The sequence below is a fragment of the Ambystoma mexicanum genome, chromosome 9 (assembly GCF_040938575.1).
Source record: "Ambystoma mexicanum isolate Mex_15411 chromosome 9, UKY_AmexF1_1, whole genome shotgun sequence".
NCBI lineage: Eukaryota > Metazoa > Chordata > Amphibia > Caudata > Ambystomatidae > Ambystoma > Ambystoma mexicanum.
In genome coordinates this window covers 425,905,408-425,922,905 of record NC_090931.1, presented here as the reverse complement: position 1 = coordinate 425,922,905, position 17,498 = coordinate 425,905,408, and the positions used below count along the sequence as shown (strand labels likewise).

General features: G+C 44.2%; 1 protein-coding gene across 1 annotated transcript in view; it reads left to right on the top strand.

Annotated features, from left to right (window-relative positions):
- The window catches only part of LOC138489651 (maestro heat-like repeat-containing protein family member 1), a 176,363-nt gene extending 161,974 nt beyond the window's left edge, over positions 1 to 14,389 (top strand). The window contains exons 25-27 of the mRNA XM_069617324.1: positions 7,451 to 7,552; positions 12,516 to 12,611; positions 14,302 to 14,389. Of these exons, the coding sequence (XP_069473425.1) occupies positions 7,451 to 7,552; positions 12,516 to 12,572 (159 nt within the window). The 3' untranslated portion in view covers positions 12,573 to 12,611; positions 14,302 to 14,389. The remainder of the gene's footprint in view (positions 1 to 7,450; positions 7,553 to 12,515; positions 12,612 to 14,301) is intronic.
- Positions 14,390 to 17,498: the final 3,109 nt, after the last annotated feature.

Genomic DNA, 17,498 nt, shown 5'->3' with positions numbered 1-17,498 from the left:
CCTGGACACGCCACTGGCTCTACCAACAGCTGAGTCACAGATGCTTTCATTCCGCTTAGGTGATGGACAAGATGATAAAGGTCTCTTTCTTACCCAATTTTTCCCTGCATACAGAGACAGGAAATCACATGGCTTCCAAGGTGAGAGTTACATCAAAATATCTCTGCTTTGCCAGTTGAATGGGCATGCTCTTCTGCCCAGGCTGTGCATGTGCATATTGAACTTCAAGAATGTCATCAAGTAGTACCTCCACCAAGACACATCTGTTGAATGCTTAACCAGGACACTATTATATGGTTGTGCTGCATCCCATCCATGAAGAGCTTGACAGGTGGTCAAGAACGAGGCGGTTATGGAGGCAATGACATGAGTGCAAGGCTATGTTATCCTTCTTGAGCACCAGCCCATTAATTTATGAAGAGAAATGGAAATGAGGTGGTGAGCACCAAGCATGTACCAAGTCAGCTTTTGTCTTGTGGCGTCACTTTTGGTCCTTTACCTCAAAGAGAAGGACGTCCCATGCATGTACAAATAAGTGCCAAAGGATGACACGTATTGGAGTTGAGTTACTATGATGAGTAACAAATTCCTTTTTTTAAAAAAATTGTATTTTATTGCACATGGTTATAATAATGATCAACATCAAACTGCAATATATTGCTTACATGGGTATGTTGTGATACATGCAAACACATCGGTAGCAGACACTCTTTTGTCACTACCTTCAACACTCTGGCATGCCGAGAACGAGTGGAAATCGTCCCAAATGTCTCTGGGACGGCACGTAGGTGCCTGAAGGCCAACATATGTTTCTTCCATATCGTTAGCCGATAACATATCTTGATGTATTATATCAGCATCTGGGTTGTTTCATCTAGGGCTTTTGCCCTCCAAGGAGGGAAACAGTTTCTTGAGACCAGCCGGGGTAAAGTGCATTCTGTTTAGAATCTTAAAATTAATAAGCCTGTACCTTGAATTCAACGATACTTGTCTCGTTAACATGCATATCTGTGCCCATTGTGTGTCAGTAATGGGAGCACCAAGGTCTCTTTCCCACTTGCCCCTTATGTCCACTGTCTGCAGGTTTCGAGTTGTCTGTGCGATTGTATGTAATGATGATATGGTTTTCTTCCCCTTATCCAGTGACAATAAGTAACTGAGGCATGGGTGCGATGTAGGTTCTGATGGAAGTTAGGCCATCCTGCAGCTATGGCAGAATGGACACAGTAGTACGGCAACTCTTGAAGCTGGGTATCACCTATATATACCTTAATCACATCCCATGCCACGAAAACATCTTCATGAAACAAATCACCCAGACAGTGGAATCCAGTCTCCCGCCAGTGCGCTGTCAGTAATTTATCTCGTGTGGCATTCAAAGATGACATGCCCCAGGATGTATACTAATTGACTTTTTCACAATTGACCTCGGAAACATTGACCTTAGGAGAATTTACCTCATTTAAAAGGTCAATTAGGACATATATGAGGGGGGAAACCCCCTGCAACCTCCACCAATCCAATATAGCCTCATGTGGGATGACTTCAAGCCTCCATTTAACCAGAATGTCGCATAATATGCTTGTGCTGTCAAGTTATATAACTCAGAGTCAGGGGCTGAAAGTCCTCCAAACTCATATGCCAGAGTGAGACATTTCCATTTTGCTCTAGCCTGTCCCTTCCACACAAAAGAGGAGCACAGTTAAACTATTTCATTAAGAAATTACTTATCCGGCCACAGTGGTATATTGCTTGAGAGATAGAGAAACTTAGAAAAGGTAGACATTTTTATTACTGCAACCCGCCCCATCGATGATATGGGAAGATGGTTCCACCTTCCCAGTTTTGTGGCTATTTTGGCCACTAAGGTGTCATAGATGAGCGATCTGGTGTGTGCTGCAGAGCGCGTAATATCAATCTCTAGATATCTAATGCTCGAGGATCTGCATCGCAACCCAAAGGTATTATAAAGTACTTGTGTAGTGTGTGTTAACGGGAATATTTCTGACTTACTACTTACTATTTAAATGCAGGCCAGAGTATCTTCCATACTCTCGTACTGTTGTTAAAACATTATATCATCTGCATATAACGTGATAGGTTCAGACTGACCCTTTATATGGAAATCGACGTGACTGAAGCGGGTACGCATGAGATCTGCCAATGGTTCTATAAATAAGGCAACAGGCACCCCTGTCTAGTACCTCCCTTCAGCACCAATGTGGGAGAAAGCACCCCATTCACATATACTCTAGTATAAGTTTGCATATACAATATGGTTACCCACTTAATAAATGCAGTCCAAACCCATAGTTATTCAATGTCCTAAATTGGAAGGGCCAATACACAGTATCAAATGCCTTCTGCATGTCAAGTGAAACTGCAACTCCCTGGCTGTCCTGCGGTATCTGAGCGATGATATTATACATTCGACGTATATTTGACACTGTTCCCCTCCCTAGTATAAACCCTGCCTGATATTCATGGACCATGTGTGGCATTAATGTGTTCAGCCGTGTTGCCAAAACCATAGAGAAAATCTTAGCATTGGTATTTATTACAGACAATGGTCGGTATGACCCAGAGTCATCCGGAGACTTGCCAGGTTTAAATAACAGAATTATTATGGCTTCACACATTGATTCGAGCAAGGTCCCTGTTTCTAGGGCTTCAGACCAAAGTGAGAGCAAATAGGGGGAGAGTTTGTCCACAAATTCTTTATAAAATTCAGCGCCCAGTCCATCTGATCCCAGGGCTTTCCCTTTCGGGAGAACCCGGATAGCTTTTTTAACTTCTGACAAATTCATCGGCTCTTCAAGTGTGTTATGCGTCTCGGCCGATAGAAGTGTCTTGGGGATTTTGGCAAGATATTCATCAATTTCTATTGCTGTTGCTTTGCTTTTTGGGGTGTACAAATCAGTTTAGAAGTCATAGAACACTGCATTCACGTCGCTGTCTAGATTAGTCACGGTGCGGTCAGACCGAATTATACATGGGATATTAGAGCTTCCCCTATCAGTGCGGATTGTTCTCGCCAGTAGCTTTCCCCATCTATCCACCTCCCCATAATGGCGTTTCACTGTGGGCCTATCAAAATAGAGTAGTTCTCTGTTAGCTATAGCTCGATGATTGTCCAAGGACACCTTAATATCCTTTCTGATTATGGGAGAGGGATCTGTGGCGTAATTTTGCTGTATTTGTGTAAGTGTATCTTCACACCTTTTCAGCTCTCTTCTACTGTCCCTCATTACCCCATGATCAGTGGATATGGCTATACCTCTAATGTAGGCTTTGAATATCTGCCAGAGTACGGTATCTGACTGGAAAACCAGGTCCTTTAGGGTTACGGGCTTGAAGCGCCATTGCGCTCTTGCAGCATTCCCAGGGACGCATAACATGAGCAGCACCGCCAAATGGGCTAATAGTGTTCTAGGAAGTATCCGGAACTCTACTATCCAGTTCAATGATTTATGAGATACCAACCATATGTCGATATATGAGTGCATGTCATGTACTGACGAGAAATATGTATATTCAAGCTGATTATTGTGTAACGCGTGCCACATGTCTCTGAGTTCTAGATATTCAGCATGGGACTGTATGGTGCAGCACTCTAAACTGGGATATAGAACGGTAGTAGAGAAACTCCCAGAGCCCCCCTTTTCCGTGCATATTAAGTAGTTTTGGGTTTTCACCCTAAGTGATATGGGTAATCTAGACGTGGAACTCTTGCTCACTGTTCTTAGAGAGGCACAGCTCCACCTCACTGACGAGGCCCAACCAGGCCGAAACAAGTTTGTGGGGTTGCTGTTGGTACTCTTGTTCAGAGGAGAATTGTCATGCATTTCAGTGCTCGACTGCCCTTGGGCAGGACAAAGACTGATATGTAGTGGACTAGTGGACAGTTATCTTCTGTCAAAGGATGGTGAGCTAAAGTCTCTGGTTGAGACTCTAGCCCGGGATATAGGCCGGTAGTAGAGAAACTCCTAGAACCCCCATTGTTTGTGGGAAGCATTAGTCAATGACCGGGGTGTCGTGGAAGTGCAGTCTATATGTACATCCAATATCATATTTAAATCCCCCAGCAGATGACAAGCGCAGTGGGGTATTTGGCACATTCTTGGAACATATCCCTATAGAATTCCGGATCATCCATGTTGGGACCATATACATGAATTAAGAGAACCTCCTGATTCCCTAGTTTACCATGTACGAAGACGAATCTACCACATTCATCCCTAACAGTTTTAAGATGTAAAAAAGGGAGAGATGGATGTATCAAAATCATAACTCCACGTGCCTTGGTGGAGTATGATGTGTAATATCTTTTCCTCCCCAACCAGAAGCCACATGGCACACTTGATGTTCTAACATGTGGGTTTCCTGAAGATATAGAATCTGAACACCAAGTTTGTTGACATATGAAATAACCTTACGTATCTTCATTGGTGACCCCAGGCCCTGTACATTCCAGCTTACCATCTTCATATTACTGGTTCCCATTGTGCCATTGCTTCCCTAAACTCAATATGATATTTACTTTTTCCCAATTGCTCATCTCAGCTGACACATATCTCAATATCTTCACCAAGTGTATTTTATAACTTTTATAACCAAACTCACCCCACACACCCTCTTGGCCTCATAGTACCCCAAACGTTGACTGTGCTTTGCCCCAACCTCCCACCAACTCCCACCCGTCCCATCTCAACAAGTATATGCACGCACATTAGGAGTGGACAGTTTCCGCTACGAGTGGAGAGACCACACATGCCCATCATGTCTTTCTTTATAGCACGTGGAAATGAAGAATAATTACCATCAACATGTCGTGGCTGAAACATAATAGGTGTCAGATCACTGCCGGCTTGCGCCCCTGTGTTAGTGTGATTTGAGCTTCCACAAATGTTGTGGCCTCCTCTGGAAATGTGAAAAAATAGGTCTTGTTGTTATATCGTAGGCGCAGCCGGGCTGGGTAGAGCATGGTGTATGCTATCTCATGCTCCCTGAGAAGCTTCTTGACACCGGCAAATGTGCGCCTCTCCTGTTGCACCACCAAGGTGTATTCTGGGAAGATGCATACTACACTGGACTCCAACTTCAATTCTCGTTCCTCTCGTGCTGCCCTTAATGTCAGGTCTCTGTCACGATAATTCATCAAGCGTGCAATTATTGGTCTAGGGTAACCACCGGGCCTTGGTTTTGCCATTAACGCTCTGAGTGCACGTTCTATTACAAAAGGTGGGGATCAGCCAGGGTCTCTCAGAAGCTGTCTGAGCAGATATTCAACTGCTTACTCCATTGCGCCAGTGAGTGTGTCCTGCGGTACTCCTATAATTCTAACATTATTCCGCCTCGATCTTGCTTCCAAGTCCTTGCACAGTGCTCATATCTTTAGTTAGGGTTGCCACATTATGCTGCAATGCTGTTATGGCATCCTCTTTAGTACTAAGCCGGTTCTCTGCCTCTGTTATCTGTTGAGAGGCCTTTTAAAGTTGCATGCATATTAACGTGACGTTAGTAGTTATGCCATCTAATGTGTTGTTTATGGCGGCAAAGCCTTGTTGCATTGAATCCCTGACCTCTTGTAGGTCAATGGGTGATGAGACTTGGGCCTCCTCTGCAATTGCATGGCTATTGGTGCCTTCTCTCGCCATCTCCGTTGGCTTGGGGGTTGGCTTTATGAATGTATCCATGGTGCCACATTTCTTATGCCCGACTCTCTTTGTCATGATATCCTATAGCTTGTAGCACTCTAGATGTAGTCTTGAGGTGTTTCTGCCCAGAGCTTCATATGGGTCAAGGAAGACGTCCCTCTCCCCACCTTACTGGAATTCTCTATATCTGTGGAGGCTTAAGTTGGAGAGAGTAAAAAAAAAGTGAGGGGGTCCTTGCTGCTGTTCCAAAGTGCTTTCTCCCTGCAAGGTTTAATTTGCAGCCCTGGGCGGTGCCGTGAAGCCACTGGATCAGGGAATCAAATGTGGTTTGCCATCTTCCCAACAACGCCTGACTATTTAACGCCCAGTGTCAATAGCTATATTCCTTATAGGCAGGAACCACAAGGTTGCGGCAGTGCAGATTGTATGACGTCCGACCTCTGGACAATGCAGGTTCTCATGCCGGCGGTCACCGTAGCCCCGCTCTTCCCGAGTCGCACTCACCTGTCTTTTCATATGCCACAATTCAATTTAGATGGTCATGGCAGGGAGAGGGAGGGTGTCAACCAGCCAGAGCGCCTGGGGTCCGACGAGTTCTTCGGTGGTGTAGCTGCACTTAGCTTTTATAGCGGTCCATGTGTCTTAATGCTCCAGTGCAATGAATCGCTGCAGGGCAGGAATATAACTGTGTCACATCCTCCCGCTACACATAAGGTGAGCGCCTAGGTCAGCAGTGCCGCCACTTGCGAAACACGCGACGAGTGTGCACCCACCCATGGGCTAGAATTTCAGTAGATTTTTAGCCAAGTGAGTCCACGTTTGCTGCACGGTATTTAGTGTGGACCCTCCACCCGATGTGGAGCTCAAACGTGGCCCGCCATCTTAACAAGCCACGCAACAGCCCCCACACCCCCATGAGTAAAAAATTCCTATCAAATTTGAACAACACCTTGCGTTCATGCTAGACAATAGCATAAGCATTGAGGGAAATAAACAGAGTCCTTCGATAAAAACATGTCCTTTGCTAGTAAAATACATGGGAGAAACACCAATTAAGGCCCTTGCTCTGCTCCTGCACAGAAAGCTTTATTTCTAACTTTGCCATCCAGAGTATTTTACTTAAAAATAAAATGTATTATTAAAAATCAGACTACATTGATTGGTAAAAGGATCTGCTGTGGGCGCTCAGCTGGTACTCAATATGTATATTTTATGTTTGTTTTTAGGTAGGTGCATTACACCAGGGTCATTACGCTGATGTTGTTACTGGCCAGTCAGAGCTGTTCATTGTCCTACTTTACCACAGGGACAATTGACACCCCACTTATGGGAACCTGGGGACATAATTAGTGCACATTTCGAATGCAATAGGACTGAGGATAGAGAGAAAAGTTACATTGGCTCATATAAAACTGATGCAGTGTAATGGCTGAAGAAGGAAAACGTCCTCATAGTCAAATAGACATTATTCTGACACACAACTAATGCCGCTCTCATCTTTGAAGCAATACATGTAAAACATTATAGGGATGCAGAACGAAGGTAGTGGCAAGGGTTTGAAATTAATACACTCCTGTCCGCTCAGTACCTTTCATAATTCTTACTTACTGTACTCATGGAAAACTTATTCCATCTCTCTTCCTTGGTGCCGGAAACATGCAGTGCCTTAGTGTCTGAACAGGAGGAGCCTTACACAAAGTTATGAATAGCTCTTCACCAAGATCATTAACTGTGAATCACAAACAGGTTGCGAAGCAATTGCGTGAACATGTGTGTCCCTTTCTTTTTTACAGTTCATTAAGAGAACATCAACCAAAATGAAGGCCAGGAGCTGGGCTCGAAAAGTCAAAAATGAGCTGGAGAAGCAGCGCTGGGAAAGCACCCAACAGCAGAAGGTCTGTAATCTTTCCTATTCCTTTGTTTAATGCAGAATGATGATTGCCTATATTTTCAGTGGGAAACCGTATCTATATCATTATTATGCGAGGTGCGTGTGTGTGTGTGTGGGTGGGTGTGATTGTGGGTGTAATAGTGTCTACATTCTGGTGTTATTTGGACAATTGTTATTTTAACAAGACAAGTGCATTTTTATCATTAGACAACTGAACTCCTCCCTTTCGCACAAAAGCGACATCCTGTCAATGAAACTGAAGCTGTCGGACTCATTCACCATCACTTTCCACACCATCCCTGACCCTTGAAGAGAACCTCATTCACTCCCTATGTGCCCACATCTCGTTGTCCTCCAAAACAATCCTCTGCAGAGACTTCATCCTAGACCTTAATGATCCTGATGATTTAGCAGCCCTATTGCTGTCTAATTCACTTAGTGCCCTTGGCGTCCAACGTTGTGTCAGCTCACCCACACACGATAAAGGGGCAAACCCTTGACTGGATCGCTGACCTCAACTCTCTGGTAGCCATCCTTTCCAACAACCCCTGCCCATGGTCAGACCACAACATTGTGCACTCATCTATCTCCCCTGCCATCACTCCACCCACACCCCCATCCCACTATCACCTTGCCCCGCAGTTCCAAAAACCTCACAATGGAATGCCTACCCCCCTGCTTAGCTCACTCCTACCCACCCCCTTCTCCATAGACCCTAACACTCTCTCTAACCAATACACAGAAACACTAACTGTATCCATCAACTCCATAGCCCCACATAAGTCCCGTAAACCCAAACTATCTGCTCATAGAAACTCTTGGTTTACCCCTGAACTTCAAACACTCCTCACTGACAAGTGGGTAGCTTAAGCCAACTCGAAGAAAACACCCTCTGATGCCAGTAAGTTACTATATACATAAGTCTCCAAGTTCGACAAAAAACTATAATTTCCGCTAAATCCTCCACCTACAATGCCGTATTGCAAATGCCAAATATAACACCCGTGAGATTTTCACCGTTCTCAGGGAATTAAAAACTCCCATCCCTCCTACCACCTTAACCAAAGATGTCACATGGTGCTCCAAGATCCAAAATGCCATGCTTCACAAAACTGAAACCTTTCAAATGAAATTAACCCCAAACAAGTCCTGATCCAACCTTCACTAAGACCGGTGACAGCTCCTACCCCTTCCACAGACACCCTTCCTGACCCTCTTATGTTTTGCTTTTCTAATGCTTTTCTAATGTCTCAGAAGAAGCCATCCTTAAAGGCCTCATCCTGCGAGCCTCATAAAAGATTGTTCAGATACTCAGCCATCCCCTCATTACCACCTTCATCAGCGCATCATTCTCCACTGTCATAATCCCTACTAGCCTCAAAGAAGCATGGGTTCTCCCTCTTATCAAAACACTCACACTAAACCCAGCATCCTTTCTACAAATCCATCGATACCAAATCTTGGCATGCGCTAATCAGGTTTCTGCCAAGGCCATTGGCTCTTATCGACCTTAAAATCTAGATTGATGAAATTAGAGATGAAGGCAAGCCTTCCCTGCTACTTCTCCTAGCTCTCTCAGTTGCCTTTGACCTGGTTGACCACAAAATCGTAGTTCAGCACCTATCCACCTCTGCTAACTTCTCTTCAGAAGTCTTGGCCTGGATTGCATCCTTTCTAGGAAATAGATCCATGAGGCTATTGGCAGAGAATGCCAGCGCACCATCAGCACCCATCTCATGTGGCGTCCCGCAAGGATCTTGTGTACCACCAACTTTGTATAACATATTTCATATTTACAAATCTATTATGCACCCTCTTAAATTCCATTGGCATGTATTATACAAACTATGCAGATGACACACAGATCTTACTCCCCCTCTCTGTAAACAACCAGGAAGATTCCTCCTCTCTCAATATGGTATACATGACCATCCAATCATGGATGGCCACGCACAAGTTAAGCCTAAATGATGAGACAACAGAGCTTCTCATAGTGGGACTCCCTCTGTAATAAAAATTAAGCCCCCAATACTCATCCTTCAACATTGACAATATAGTAATCCCAGTCTCCCCTGTGCTGAAAACACTTGGTGTATATCTAGGCACTTCACTATCTGTACCACGACAAGCGCGCGCCATTGCCTCCAGTGCTGCTTTTAAGACCAAGCTAATCAACGCCTCCAGACCCTTCCTCTCTCTAGACAGTTGCATGACGATAGCCTGAGCCACCACAGGATCTAGACTCGACTACTGCAATGCCCTTTTCGCTGGGGCCACTTATGCTAATATCTGAAAAATGCAGGTTATTCAGAATAATGCACTTAGAGCTGTGCTCAACATCCCCAAAGCCGATCACAGCACCGCAGCAAGAAAACATGCCCACTGATTTCCAATCCGTAAGCGGATCATTTTCAAAACTCTCTCCATCACACACAGATGACTACCTAAAGTTGCCCCTCCCTACTTATCCCATAAAATCGCCAAAGCTTCCTCCGCCCACCGTATCACCCAGCCGAAATCTAAGCAGGCAAAAACTGGAGGATTTAGCTTCCCAACATTTTCTCCCAAACAGTGGAACTGACTCCTGCCCACTCTCCGGGCTGAACAGTCTAACTGGACCTTCAGGAAAGCGCTAAAAACTCTGCTAAAAACTCTGCTGTTTTGAACTAACTCTGACTAACTTTGTTCCTTCCCTTGCAGGGTATGTCAACAAGAATGTCAGTTGATTCCAAAATTCATACCATGTTTCTTTAACCTCGATGCTTCTCACATGTGTAATAGTATACCCGAGGACAGGGGTTGTTAGCATCAACAATACCACAAGTTAGAGTATCTGGGGCCCATCTGAACCCTTCCCCCTGGCAATAATGGAGAACTCCGCCAAGGGGCAAATAAACTGTCTTTATTCTTCAAAAGACATGGGTCATACAGGAAACAAAAAAATCTCTGGCAATCTCAGCGCCTGACCCTATGTCACCCGGTTTTATTCCTTGGTGATGTTACAAATACCAATCCATCCCCAAAAACCTAAGGGACACCCCCATTGGGTGGCTTAAGTGGTAATACCTATAGAAAACCCCTATGTTAATTATGCCATCTGTTCACCATGTCAGGTGACTTCGCCTGAGACTTCCCCAAAAAACTATCTATTACTTTGTTGCAGGGTCGCACAATGACCATTGGCCCATGTAACATTCTACACCACCCTATGACCTGATTGGCTGGAGCGCCCCCCAGGCCTGGGACCCTGTTCTGTTCACAGCACTCGGTGTACCTTTTCAAAGTAATGAGAAAGACTTTTGTGTCCCCATTGTTGCCACTGATATAACCACCTAGTCTGAGAGAGTGCCTGCAGGTTGTAATCTTTGGTGGACAACACCTGCATCAATCTTGTCTGCTTCGCTGGGAACTGCTCCTCTTCTCACCATGTGTACATATCCATTGTTGAGCTCGGCTGAGTCACGTGTGCAAGGGCCACAAAATTGAGTCATTCTGTCTGAAATTATTGATGATTTTATTCTGTATTTCGCAGGTGGCTCACCGCCTCGGGAATCATGAAAAAGATAGGTGTCTGCAACAATTACTGCTTGCAATAGTCCATTTATTTTCCCCCTGGTCCTTGGCTGCGAACACTGTCTCTGTACTTCGTGCTGCAGAGTCTGCATCCCTTTTTCCATATTTTTAGGCCCATGGCTTCCTGCGAATTCACTACATTCATTCTATGGTTTCCCTATAGGTTCTAATATCATCTTTAGAGATTAGTAGTGGTAGAGCCCTATAGGTTCCTTATTTGTCCCTGTATCTCCTTATGGTTAGTTGTGATAAAGTGGTTGCAAGAATGTTCCATGTTTGCTTGGCTTCCTTGCGTTTCTGAAGTTGGATAGTGTAAAGGAAAGGCTTTTGACAGTATGTATATGAATCTGTCCCCTATCTATAGAAAGGTGTAAGCATGTTCTTTGTTTATATGTGTGTGTGTGTCTGCCTATCTTCGTGCAGGAATACAAATTTGCTTCATGGTGAATGCTGCTATGTTGTGTTGTCACTAGTGATGTCATCACGGGTGGACTTTGTTATCAGTCAACCTGATCCAGTGATGAGACACCTGTCTCTTCGAAGCCATCAGCTGGTTGCGGTTTAAATGGTCATTGCAGAGAATATCGTTTTCCATATGTGGGATACGCTGGCGTGCATGGTGGTTGGACGCACGAGTTATATCTGTCGTTTCTCATTCTTCGGGCTGACATGCGCATAGGGCACATGAGGGCCATTCCGGGGACCCCCTCTTCACATGTGTAACTGGTTTATGTAACAGCACCTTGATGCCCATCGGTTTAGAGCGCTTTATAAATGGAACAATAAATAAACACATAAATAAATCACAGGCACACATTGACTATACACTTTTCCACTTATCGGTCATGTTATTTTCTGTGTTATATAATCTTCTAATTACACTGTGTCTTTCCATTCCATTGGAACACTTGAGTACGCGCGTGATACAAATAAAATACCATATCATATCCATTGAATACATTATATATCTGTAAATATCATCATTCCACCGAGGGTTAGACTACCTTGTAGAGTAGTCCAGTCTCTGTTGTGTGAAGCATTTATTTCCGCTGGGACAAGTGTACGACTTAACTAATGCCATCAACACAAGTGTGACTATTTGAGAAAAAAAATAGCAGGCGTGGGAAATGTGTTGTTTGTATGTGGTTGCTTGCACGGCTAATGTGGTGTTGATTGTATGTGGTTGCTTGCACGGCTAATGTGGTGTTGATTGTATGTGGTTGCTTGCACGGCTAATGTGGTGTTGATTGTATGTGGTTGCTTGCACGGCTAATGTGGTGTTGATTGTATGTGGTTGCTTGCACGGCTAATGTGGTGTTGATTGTATGTGGTTGCTTGGTTTCTATCAGTTTTCACAAATGTACTTGATATAATGCTGTCTTGTCTTTTTGCAGGATTTCATAGACAAAGTGTTAAGGGTTATGGCACACCCTGCTGAGGGTATTACATAGATGTGACGCTTGTTGTGACTCCGCCCAGTAGGAAAATAAGTAAGTACTTGACGTGCTACTGTCCGTTCTCCCCTTCACACACTTCCATCATGGCGTTCACTCTTACCACTTAGAGAAGCGATTCATCTCAGAACAAAATCCTCAGACGTGGAATAACCTTCTATCAGATGTGGACTGGCTTATAGGGGACTTTCCCAGTAGGCCTCTGCACCCTTGGCCTCTTTTGTGGGGTGACCTATTGTATTCCCACATTTTCTCATAGGAAAAGGGTTGGGCTTGCTGAAATAATTAATATGGGGCCACTTTGAAAAATATTTCCAGGGCCTCTTCTGGTTCCCTGTCCACCCCTGCCTTCTATCAGCCACTTGTTCCCTTTGCCCTCTCTACAGTGACACTCTGAACCCTTCTTCCATCGTGTGTCACAGCTTTTGTGTTGTCTGCTATTCACCACATTAACCCGGTTATATAACTCTGCCAGCTAAGCACTTATCTCCAACATTCGAATTAAGCACCCACCTCCAGCATTCGTATGTAACATGCAGTCATGGTGGTGCCACCTCAACCTTTCACCCTTCTGAGGTTGAGAACTGATGTACTGTAAATGGGTTAAAACGAAAACCCCTTCTTTTAATATGGGTCGAGAAACACAAGCGACTGCGAACAGCCAGGAACTGGCCTGACTGGACCCTCGACTCTGGGTTGGGGTCATTTCCCACATATTGCCAATGCACTCAGAATACGGGTGCACGTTGGAAAAACAGTTGTTTTTCAGGAAGGCTGTTCTCAAACTATCACGCAGGCACCACAAATAAGCCCGACAAAGTGCCCGCTTCGATATAAAGCAAGGCTCACTCACCATATGATTGTTATTTACATAATTATAACGTAATAGTATACATGCATGCCAAAGGGTTTCTAATGTGAAACAGAAAAATCACCCTTTGGCAACAAATTGCAAAACACCACCACAGGAAATAGAGAAACAGCAACATCGAGGGTAAATGGACACATTCTTTCAGTTTTTAAATCCTGCTGTGTTACTGTGCATTTAGTTACTTTTTTAAAGTATGCATTGCGGATTTAGTTGTGCTGCATGAGGGCTCCGAAAGTGACTTCCGTCAGTTTTGTTTGGTTTTGCTGATTGCCCCGGCTGCTGCCAGGTGTTTCTGATGCACTTTTTTGGAGATATCTTTATTGTCTGAGAGCAATCGTTTCCGTTGACCAACTGCAATGCGATGGGCATTGCGCAACGACGACTTATGTGCAAAGTCCGAATTTCTGTATTTCCCAGGGCCGTGGAGTCGGGAGTCCGCCCGCCTGATGCAGATGTACTTGACGAGTCCATTCCTGTCTAAGAAGGAGGCTTATAGGAGGGAAGTCCCTGAAAGGACAGAGAAACCCCCACTCTTGCCCTAAGCATTCTAATGATGTCACACCACTGTGATGGATCTTACCCAGATTGTGTGATGTGCCATTTGTTTTTATGCATTGTCATTGCACAAACGTTTTGCTGCTATTTTCTTGTTCCTAATCACTACAACTGGAAAACAAAATATTGTGAAAACATAGGCTAGATTAATTCATTTCAGCATGTCAAGTAAATCATTACGCAATCACCTAGCTATATGTGTCTCAATGCGCCTTTGTATAAATCAATATAGTGTATATATTCAGATGTGCATAGTTTGATATAAAGCATTTGTTCTCTTTTCTCTCTGTTCCCAACCAGATACAAGGGCGGAAGGACATATTCATTGGAAAGAAAATTGTCCCAAACCAATATGTATATAGTTTGAAAAATAAATTGTTAAATTGTTGGCGTCTTGTTGTTTTTCTTTAGTATATTGTTTGCTGTGATTTTTAATTATTAATAGCGAGGGAACCCGATAGGAGATGCTGGAGGGCTGTGAGCAAGCTGAGAACTTTTCCCCAATGCACCTGCTGTCATCTTCCTTGCCCATGGCTTTTGCAGGGTATTGTCAATTAAATACAGTCTAAAGTTGCAAAGCTTTGTGCCACCACGACCAAGTGCATGCACCTCTATAGTCATCTACCCACAAATAAAGCAAGATCTGTTATCAACGAAGTAAGTCTGCATTGTGGAGAAATGCCACATTGCTCTTTACTCGACAACCAACACATCTCTTGGGTAGTGCCTGCAAACCAAAAATGTGCATGCTGCCCTGGTCAAGCCATCCTTGACCCTGTGATGATAGCAGACCACCTGGGCAACAATACATTAGTGTGGACTTTTTTGTAGCATGCATACCGTGCAGCAAACTACTTCTTGACACTGGTCACTTACAGTGGAAAGGGCCTATTAGGACACTTCAGATGTTTCAAATCAGGTACTTTCTAGCTGGAGACAGAAATGTTATCAGGGATCTGAAAGCCTTGGCCCCAGACTGTGAGCAAGTAGCGAACATGTGTTGTAGAACAATATATGTGGACCACAAGCTTTACACCAATGGTGTTTCCTTGGTAATGTGTTACCAAGCGTTCTGAATTTGGTCTGGTTGCCCATGTTGGGTCAATAGATTATGCAGCGTTGTGCAGAGAAATATTCTCCCCCTTTGACTATTGAATATTAGCACCTGGGGTGCAGGAAGCAGCCAATCCAGTTTTGTGGATCACGGGCTAAAACCACTGATCTCAACCCGCGACCCCAGAGGCTGTCTCCCTTGCCCCACACCGCCATCTTCTCCCCAACCTCCTTTCCATTTATTGTATATTCACAACCACCCCACTCAGTTCGACTTACCTAATCGCGGCGGTGGCAAGGCCCGCCGCTGCTTCCATCCGCCTCCCGTTGCCAGGTATAATGGACATGGAAGAGGGGCTCCTTGAGGAGCCCTGCCTTCCATCTCTATGATGGGCATCTTGGAACTCTCATTTCTATAAATGAACTGGACTCTCCGAGGCAACCCATTCATTCATAGAAAAGACCCTGCGATCAGCAGCCCAGGTGACCGTTTTGGTAACCCTGGGTGCTAATGGTGTTAGTGACCCATTCCATGGGCCACACTGGGGGGTATCATCCTGGTGCCCTCTGTAAACGACCTCGCTTCGCTCAGGCCTTTAACTCGGGCTGCCAGGCCTTTACCCCCCACCCCGGCTGTAGCCCGTGGAGCGGGTTACTAATGCCATAATATGACACCTGCAATCAGAACACTCTAAACACTACATACCTGAGAATGGAAGGCTAATATTTAAGGTGTTCCTATGACCCAGTGAAAGAGATAAAGGAACACGCCACCACGCATTTGCCAATAAAAGGGATCAATAGACTGACTACAAGGAATAGATTCTACTAATCCTAAAACATATTGAGCAGCTGACACCATTTATTTACACCCCATGGTGAGGGTCGAACCGGGACAAGAAATAGACCCGGTCACCCAAAAAAAATTGGCCCAACCCTCGCATCGAAAAAGAGGCCCACCTCTTGTCTCACGACCCTTGACCTTTGATGACATGACCCCACTCCAAAGTGACATCCCGGGAAGCAACGAAACACGACCTTTCACCCTTTGACAAAACAGGAAGTGGCATCAAATAGCATTGTTCCTAAGTACACTAAATTACTGGGAATCCAAGCAGACGTCCAAGGCCAAATGATAATATGTTATTGCATAGCACTTACGCTTAAGCTCTTTTTTATAGAACAAATATGCATACAATATTACCCAACCTGTGTTGGTACTCATTTATCGACCTAAGAAGGATGAAAGGCTTTTTGGAAAAGAAAAAAAAACATTTGAAAAAAAATAATAAATCCATTTTTTGTTCTTCCAAACCAGCCCGCGCATGGCCAGAAACCGGCCCCCACTCCCTAAGGATGATTTCGGCCCGGCCAAAGGCCTAGGGGCCAATCCGACCCTGCCCATGGTGCCCACATTGTGCCGCAGTTCTAGCATCACAGCTTTCAAACTTTAAACAGCACCATCAGCATATCCCAACAGCAGCCATGGAGGAACTTTAAAGCAACACACTCCATGAATTGTTTGGGCAGCCACGTAGCATATGTGAGCAGCATGCTTGGCAAATTGGATCATCCAAAGCCTGACGCATTGAAGAACACTCATAGCATATTTTCACATTTGCACAGCAACTCTGTGTACTAACACAACTGTCAGCTCAGGGAGGGGCGTAAATATTTGCCACAAGTTTGTGAGAGCATAGCGACAGAATCCAAACCAAGAAAAGAGGGCTTGTGGGGGTTCTGCCCCAGAGAAAATGCTTCTAATAATGCATAAAAATAGTGCATTACACAGCACAATTTCTGTGAAAAATTGGCCAGAAAGACAGATAGTTTGCAACAGGTTTTATAAGTCAGGAAAACATCCAACATATGCAAGTCACCAACTATGCACAGGAGCTTTTTCTAAATGCATTTTCTCTACTCTAGTAAAGAGGAACTATATATCGGAGAAGGATATCACAGTTCCAAATTATTCTCAAACACCTAATAAATCAGAAATTAGGGCTGTACTTATTTACACATCATTCAAGCTGAGCATCCAATCTGAACATGTTTCCAAAAAGGACCTAAACTAATTAAATGTGTACATCTTGTTCGGGGTACATTGTGAAACGTCCCCATAATTTGATGCTGCTCAATTGATTGCCATTAAAATAAAATAGGGGCTATTGTAGTGATAAGGACACTATGGGGCATCAGTATTTACTATGCACACACTCTTCAATATAGATTGGTGCAAATTATCAGAAGGTATGAGAGGCTTTTTCGTTGTTGTGAATTAGATGGTCTCAAAGTACAGTCTTGTAAAATATACAGGCTACACTGGAAACATTAAAGTAGATAAATCATTGTTTCAGTTATTGATTAGTGTAAAATAAAAAATGACAATCTGCATCCGAGAGTTGACATTTGGTTGTGTGCATTTGTGGAAATTGTTATCTTGT